The sequence below is a fragment of the Trypanosoma theileri genome, assembly GCF_002087225.1.
Source record: "Trypanosoma theileri isolate Edinburgh chromosome Unknown TM35_Tth_29_V1, whole genome shotgun sequence".
NCBI lineage: Eukaryota > Euglenozoa > Kinetoplastea > Trypanosomatida > Trypanosomatidae > Trypanosoma > Trypanosoma theileri.
Window position 1 is genome coordinate 342,732 of NW_021639871.1, and position 8,241 is coordinate 350,972.

At 41.6% G+C, this 8,241-nt stretch overlaps 4 protein-coding genes across 4 annotated transcripts; all 4 read right to left on the minus strand.

The window, feature by feature from the left end:
- Positions 1-57: 57 nt before the first annotated feature.
- TM35_000292280 (amino acid permease) lies at positions 58-1,962 on the minus strand (the record flags this gene model as incomplete). The annotated part of the gene is made up of 1 exon (XM_029028385.1): positions 58-1,962. One exon carries the CDS (start codon positions 1,960-1,962, stop codon positions 58-60), a length of 1,905 nt encoding a protein of 634 aa, XP_028880412.1.
- Positions 1,963-3,314: 1,352 nt separating this feature from the next.
- On the minus strand, positions 3,315-4,175 carry TM35_000292290 (putative proteasome alpha 3 subunit; the record flags this gene model as incomplete). The annotated part of the gene is made up of 1 exon (XM_029028386.1): positions 3,315-4,175. One exon carries the CDS (start codon positions 4,173-4,175, stop codon positions 3,315-3,317), a length of 861 nt encoding a protein of 286 aa, XP_028880413.1.
- Positions 4,176-4,794: 619 nt separating this feature from the next.
- On the minus strand, positions 4,795-5,547 carry TM35_000292300 (uncharacterized protein; the record flags this gene model as incomplete). The annotated part of the gene is made up of 1 exon (XM_029028387.1): positions 4,795-5,547. One exon carries the CDS (start codon positions 5,545-5,547, stop codon positions 4,795-4,797), a length of 753 nt encoding a protein of 250 aa, XP_028880414.1.
- Positions 5,548-5,982: 435 nt separating this feature from the next.
- On the minus strand, positions 5,983-6,909 carry TM35_000292310 (uncharacterized protein; the record flags this gene model as incomplete). The annotated part of the gene is made up of 1 exon (XM_029028388.1): positions 5,983-6,909. One exon carries the CDS (start codon positions 6,907-6,909, stop codon positions 5,983-5,985), a length of 927 nt encoding a protein of 308 aa, XP_028880415.1.
- Between the last annotated feature and the right edge of the window lie 1,332 nt (positions 6,910-8,241).

Below are 8,241 nucleotides of genomic sequence, written 5' to 3' on the forward strand. Positions count from 1 at the left end.
TTTTTTTTTTTTTAATTTTTTTCTTTTTCTTTTTTTTCTTTTTTTATAAGCGAGAATTTAAAATTCTCGGCCCTGACCAGAGGCCGGAGGGGGCTTCTCATCCGCAACGTCATCTATTCCAACATGCCCTGGAATATCCCGTAGAAAAACGGGTGCGCTTTGTGCACCTCCATAAGAAGATCCCATCGGGAGGGAGCGTGCAAGCGGCTCACAACCTTCTCTGTTGTTCTTATTGATATTGATACTGTTATTATTATTGATGTCGTTGTTATTATCAGTACTGTTATTGATCAATGCTCGCATCTCCCGTTCATTCTCTTCACCGACAGAGTTACCAAGTGGGAGAATACCAAACAACATATTCCCTTCCTTTTCCTGGTATCCATCATCATAAAAGACGCCTTTATTCACTTCCACAGTATTGGTGGCATTACCGTTTGGCGAGTCCTCATGAACATCATCATCATCCTCGTCTGTGAGTTCACATTGCACAATAACTCCTTGAAAGCCATTACGGGCAAAGAAGCGACAGTAAAGGTATGATAAAATACTGCCAATGACAAGAAAGCCAACAAGTGCCATACCAATAGCGAAAGAAACAGTAGCAGAGACAACGGTAGCAACCAGACAAAAGATAGTTGCCGGTAGCAAGAAAAGTGCACAACCAAGAGTGCCGAAAGGTAATGCGAATGGTCTCGCCAAATTAGGATAATCAATACGCAGTTTGACCAGTGCCCCGTACACGAGAACCATACGTAGACAATATAAGCACTGACAAAGTGCCACAACCTCACCAAACTCCATAGATACAGAAAACACCAACGTTACCGTTGCATTAAGCAAAATTGCTGGAATTGGTGTACCAATGGTTGGATGATAGTAACCAATAATACGCGAGATCTTTTTGGGAAAGATCTGCATCGTACCCATACCAGCGAGAACTCGACTCGTGCAGCACATGGATGTAAGTGTAAAACCCAATCCACTCACAATAGCTCCTCCAAATAAATAATATCTGAGCCAATTTCCTGAAATAATACGTGCAATTTCTGGCCAACGTCCTGCTTGCCATGCTGAATAATCTTGATCCGGTCCAAGAGCACTGACACCAGCCAACATGGGAAGAAGATAGGCAACATAGGAAGAAAACATAAGTGGTATCATCATACGTGGAAGAGTTACCCTCGGATTATCCACCTCTTCCACCATAGATCCAGCATTATCAACATTGGCGTAGTTCCAACTGACCATACTGAGGAATGATCCCCAGTCAATGTCACTCACGTTTACATGGGAAATAGCTTTCCAATCCAAACCATGAGTAAATATATACTGGAATGAAAGGATCAAAAATGGTAAAAGGGCAATAAAACATACAACAATAGAAGCTGATCCAACAATTTCAATACCTGAAGCGTTAAGAATACAACAAAGAACAACGACTCCAACCTTTACTCCAATTTGACCACCTTTACTAAGTGATGCAAAGTCAGATACGTACTCCGCTGTAAGGTTTGGAAAAGTCGCATTTCCAATAAAAATAATAAAAATAGTAGAGATAATGCACATAAATGAGACATATGCCGGAAAAGCTGCATTTACCCACATCAGCACGCCGGAGTTACTTGGCACGGCTGTCGAGAGCTCCGCGACGGCAAGACCCGTTGGAAACGACCAAATCCACGGGACGAGAAGACCCACAATGAGGGTGACAAGCGGCCCGGCGGCACCAACGGTGTCCTCAAATCCATATCCGCCGCCGAGACAACTGGCAAACATAATGCCGAAGAGCGCCAGCACCCCAACGGAGCCGCGATGGGCGACCGCCTCCCCCGCCCGCCGCACCCACTCCGGCCGCTGAATGACTTCATGTGTGCGCCGGAGATTGGGGTGGAAGATGGGAGAGGTGTGGTGGTGTCGACGGACAAGGGTTGGAAAGTTGGGCTCCACAGGGGCACTCATTTGCAACGCTTATATATATATATATATTATATATAATATACGCACTCCTTATTGTTGTTGTTTGTATGGATGATCCTTTCCTTTCTTTTTTTATTTTCTCTTTCTTTCCTTTCCTTTCTTTTCTTCTTATTAGTGTTGTTGTTGTTGTTGTTCCTTTTTTCTTATTATTCGTCTTATTCTTGATGAATTTGATGTCGTTTAAAGAACGCGACCTCCAAAATATTTCTGTGTATATATTACCTTCTTATTTCTTTCTTTCCGCTCGTGGTTGAAAAGTTATCCAAATAACTTTTCTTTTTTATTATTTTGTCTTTTATTTTCTTTTTTTGCTCCTTGTTCTTCCTAGTTTGTTGTAAGTAACGCGTACTATTTCTCAAAACGGAAATTATTCCTTTCTGTATTTTTTTTCTTTTCTTCTGCCTTTAAATACAGATGCTTCACACTAAGCCCAATAAAGGAATAGTTATCCGTAATAAGTGTAAAAATTGGTAGTCCTTGCTTCAATCGTACACGCTGACAAAACAGACACAGATATTATCGAATTACCCACTCAATAAGAGTGAGAGAAAACGAGAGTCTATTTGAGTATGTTTATATACTCAAGTACAACTATATTTGTACTTATTGCGTGAATGAATGTTGCACGTGCACACGAGTGCGAGTTCGGCCTTTATAGAAATAGAAAAAAAAAAAAAAAAAAAAAAAAAAGAGAAAAGAAAAGAAAAGAAAAAACAAATGAAGTTGCATATCATTGGCTTTTCCAAGATAGACACACACATACACACACAAACACAGTGAGTATGTGAAAGAAACCGATCAAAGGTTAAAAAAAAACAAAAAAAAAACAACAACAACAACGACAAAAAAACAAAGTTCATGCAAGATAACAGTAAGGAAGAAGGGAATATCAAAAAATACACATTGGTATTGAACTGCAGCTCCTCATCATTAGTATCTTCCAGTGTGTATTGTTGTTGTTGTTCTTCTTCTTCTTCTTCTTGTGATCGTGATCGTGATCGTGATAGTGGTAGTTTCACTTCCTTCCTTCCATCCACTACTCTCCACATTAGACACACTCACACACACACACACACCCCTATGCTTCTCTCGTGTTCCCCAAGGATTCATAATACATAGGGGTATACAAAGAGAAACAGAAACACTAACACATCAATACACAGAGAGACACAGCAGGGACTTTCTTTCTTTCTTTCTTTTTTTCTTTGTTTTGCTTTCTTCAGTCCTCTCTTTGTTCCCTTTTCTCATTCGTTCATTCATTCATTCTTTTTTTTTGTTTCTTTGTTTGTTTTTTCTTTTTCTTTGGATTCAACAACTTCACCAAAAATAGGTCATCACGATGATGCCAATCGCTGCTCGTTCTGTTTTTCCTTCTCTGCCTCTGCCGCCTCTTCCGCCGCACGTTGACGATCTGCCTCTGCAATGAATGGTTTCAAATCCTCATTTGTCAAGATCTTAAACTCCGGCACTTTCTTTGGTAATGAACCGTAGGGGTCCAGTAATTTTTGGGTGGCCGGTGCTGGCACTCTCTGCAGTACAGCCACTTCCAGTCGTTCGGGCAATAGTTTAACGGTATCCATGGTCTTTCCAAGAACACGGAGACACAACACGATGCCTTCATCCAATGTAAGCTCCGGTTTCCAATCACGCTTTAGTAACGTTTGGGCAACTTGATCATTTTGACCAATTGCGTAGGCACGCCAGGCATTATAGTTTCCACTGGTGTCTGTGTGATAGAGTTGATATCCATGATGACGATCCCACCCTGCAAGTAAGAAAGATACACCAAATGGACGTACACCACCGTATTGGGTGTATAATTGCTTTTCATCGCAGACAAGCCGACAGAGATCTTCTGCGGCCATTGGCTCTTGATAAGTGTAGAAGTGACGATTGGCACTGAGGCGTGCGTGTTGGAGAAGTGCGTAGGCGTCTGATGTCACTCCGGCGACGCTGCAGCCGAGATGATTGGCGATTTTATACACCTTCTCACCGCTGATGTTTTTATCTTCCATATTCTCCGTGTCGAAGAGACCATTCTGCTGGCCCTTCTCTGCCCCAAGCACAATACCGCCTGTGGTGAGAATACCAATAACGGTGCCTGCCTGCGAGATGGCCTCCTCTGCGTACTCCACTTGATATAAGCGGCCTTCTGGAGAGAAGGTGGTTGTGCGGGAGTCGTAGCGTGAAGACATTGTGGAATAACAATAAAAAAAAAAAAAAGGGGGGGATTCCTAAACGGGGTTTCTTTCTTTTTTTTTTTTTTTTTTGCTTCTTGTTTTGCTCTGCTACCTTGGATTGCTTCTTCTTTTTTTTTCTTTCTTTTTTTTTTCTTCTTCTCGTTCTCTTTTTTTTTCTTTTCGTTTCTCTCTATTTTTTTTCTTTTCTTCTTCTTCTTCTTCTTCTTCCCTTTGCCTCTCGTAGTACCACACACAAGAATCAATGAGTGGAGTATTTCCCGGGTTGCTGTTTTTGTTTTATTTCTTTCTTTTTTTTCTCTTTTCGTCGTGTGACAACTTGTAGGTGAGAGAAAAAAAAAAAAAAAAAAAAAAAAAAAAAAAAAAAAAAAAGGCAACAAATTGAGAGAATAGCCAAAATAAAAGGCATTCACCCCCAATTGACAGCAAACAACATACGATTCATACACATTAACAACAGCGCACGCATGCGAACAAGAAGAAAAGAAAAAAGAAAGAAGAAGCAAACACACACACACACACACAGAAAGAAAGAGAAACACAGATCAACTTTATACATATATATAAGAAGACTATTTCTTCCCTTTTACGGTGAACTCTCTCTTTCTCTCTCTCTCTACTCACACCAGGGGTGATCGAAAGCCCGCTGCTTCTCCCGCTCAATCGCGCCCTCCTTCTCCACAACCCACCACAACCCCCGCGCGGTGTCCTCCGGCAGTCCAAAACTGCGGGCGACGGCGTACAGTCGCTGCCGCTCCTCCTCCGGCACTTTATGCCGCCGGTGAAAGGCCGCAGCCCGCATCGCATCATACACAAAACAACGCACTTCAGGTAAATCACCCAGTTGCTCTAAAGTTGCAGTACTACTGTTACTACTACTACTATTACTATTATAATTACTATTATTATTTTGATTACTATTGTCATGGTTATTGTTGTCATTTTTAGCTCTAGAACTGTTTAGATTTGCGAGAAGGTGGTTACGGTAGCGTTCCAGATCCTGTTCGGTTCCATTGTGTCGTAGTGCCAATACCAATAATGGCTCTGAAGAACACACCAGTGCGGAGTAACCGGCCACCCAATCACGTGCGAGTCTACCACCACCGCATGCGTGAATGAGGGCTTTACAATACAACACTCGTGCCGCATCATTTTCTTCTTGTACGGTCTTGGTATCCTGTACATTCGTGCCATCCCCTTTGGACCAGGCGTAGGTGGTGCTTCTCAGCCCAAAGAGTGGAGTTGTGGAGGATCCATACAGTAGTCGGGCAATCCACGGTGAGGAGGAGCCGCAGCGAAGAGACGTTGTGGCAGAGAACACGAGAGGTGCAGAGCATACACGTCGCATACAAGAAACACCGGATTTCATTTTTTTTTTCTTTTGTTTTCCTTTTATTTAAAAAGACTGCGATCCTTGTTTGTTGTTTGTTGGTTTATTTTCTTTTTCTTTTTTTGTTTTGTATAGAGATGAGCAAACGGAGGCTTTTTTTTCTCCTCCTTCATCAAGCATATATATATATATATATATATATATGTTAATGTAACGAAACGAATGAAAATAAGAATAAAAAAAAGGGGGAAAGAAAAAAGAAAGTGAGAGAAAAAAAAAATAGAAAGAACAGAGAAGGAAGATGATGGGAAAGAGGATTCCTCAATAGTTTATAATTGGTTCACAGCACACCGGAAGTACACCCACTCCTCCTTCATCCTTGAGGAGTACTAATATATATATATATATCTTCCATTCCATTCCATTCCACTTCTTTTTCTTCTTCTTCCTTCTGAAGAAAATAACACACCTACACTACTTTTTAATTTCTTCTTCTGCTCGCCTCTCTTGTACACCCAAACTATGCATCTTATCGTAATCCCACACACCGGGTGGTGTGTTCACATCCTCAATCGCCCGCAGCACCGCCCTGGCGAGGACATCCACATGCATAGGTGGTGTACACATACCGTATGTGTGCAGTGGCCGCAGGGCGTATTCCATCGGGCGGCCAATCAGTGCGGTGGGGCCGTTGCCGTAAACAAATACACCCGGCCGCAGGACAACGGCCCGCCCGGGGAGATTCTCCAACACCGCCCGCTCGGCAATCCGCTTGCCGTAAAAGTAACCCCGCCAGAGTCGCCACTGCGGGGATAGCGACAGTGGCAGGGCGAAGGTAGAGGATTGGGCCCGCGATTGCGAGGAGCGCAGTGGCTCTGCGGAGATGAGGACCATTCGCTGGATGGACGGACCGCGTGTATACACCGCGGCGGCGATGTTCACATTCGCATCCCCACACACCCGCCGTGCCTCCACGTGATCGTGTGTTCTCGCCCCAATGCAACTCACAACGGCTGTGGTGTCGGGGTGATCGGCGATGAGGGCCAACACCTGCGATCGACTGGTGGCGTCTAAAGAGACAAACTCCAGCGGAGGTGTAAAACACTGCAGGCGTTCTTCTTTATTATTATTATTATTACTTTGATGATGATGTTGGGCCTCATCATTACTGTTGGGATCCCCCTTGTGGTTACTATTCGGATGATCACTATCATGATGAGAATGATGGTAGCCGTAGTAGTACTGTTGCAGGGCGGCGTCTAGAAGAGGAACGCCGGGTTTTGGCACTCCGCCGCGAGTGGCGCAGACAACACTCCAGCCGCTCTGCAGGGCATTGTGTAAGACATGTGAACCCACAAAGCCAGTACCACCTAGTAACAGCAATTTCTTTCGGCCCACCATCTCTCTATTCCCCGTTTATACAGATATGGAAAGTGTCTGTCTGTATATATATATATATATATATATATATATATATATTTATTGGGGATTAATAATGTATATTATATATACAAGGTTCAAACGCTATTGGGTGTAGTATTGGATGTATTTTGTTTGTTTATTTGCTTCTTTTTATTTAAATAACTCTTTTTCTTCCTCTTCGTCTTCTCCTCCTCTTATATGATCTCTCTGATAGTCACCAAATACCCACAGATATATATATATATATATATATATATATACCTTTAGAGAGAGAAAGAGAGAAAGAGATAGCGAGAGGGTCACCTGTGCAACTCCTCCCCCCACTCAGCTCTAATCATTTAATAGTGGAGTAGAAGTGAGAGAAATCAATAATAAAATAAGCAACAACACCTATATGAACAAATACACATTATCAGTACAACTATACATATGTATAGATGAGTACATGCATAAACAAGTACAGGTATATATTTACTTTTTTTTTTTTGTTAATGTGCTGTCCATCCATGGAGTAATATTGTTCACTTATATGGAGACACACGTGTACACACATCAAATAGATAGATAGATAGATAGATGGGGTTTAGGAGTAAACAACAACAACAAAAAAAAGTAAAGAAAACAAACAATATTCTCCGCATCAATTTGTCGTGGCAAACAAGTGTTTCTGCGTCCTTTTTTTATCTTCTTTTTTTTTTTTTTAATCCCTTTCTCCCGTCCTTCTTCTTTTACTTCTCTTTCCTTTTTTTTTTTTATCATTATTATCATTTCTTTCTCCGATTGTCTTCTTTGTTTTTTTTCTTCTTTTTTAGTTCTTCAGTTCCTGCTCTCCACCTAAGCCCAGTGCGGCAGAGTGAGAGAAAGAGAGAAAAGAGAAGAAATAAGATGGGAGAACCCTCCAATAGCAACAAGCAAGACGATCATTTAAGCATACTCACCACCACCACCATTATTATTATTTTTATTACTAACGGCAATAGCAAAGATACACAAATAATATATATATATATATATAGAATTACAGAGACATGTAAGCAGGGCTATATTGCCAACATCCTCACCATCCTAATCCCATGCATACAGATAAATGTTTTCTTTTTCTTTTTTTTCTCTTTCAGCGTTATTTTTTCATGTTTTTCCTTTTTTTCTTTTCTTCTCTCTTCTCTTCTTTTCCCCCCTTTTTTTCCTTTCAGTTCCGTCCATCCGGCAAAAAGGAAGAAGTGGAGATGGGAATCTGTACGGAAACTAGAATGAACACACCAGGTTGGGAAGAAGAGAAAACACACGAAAAACAAAAATAACAGCAAGAAA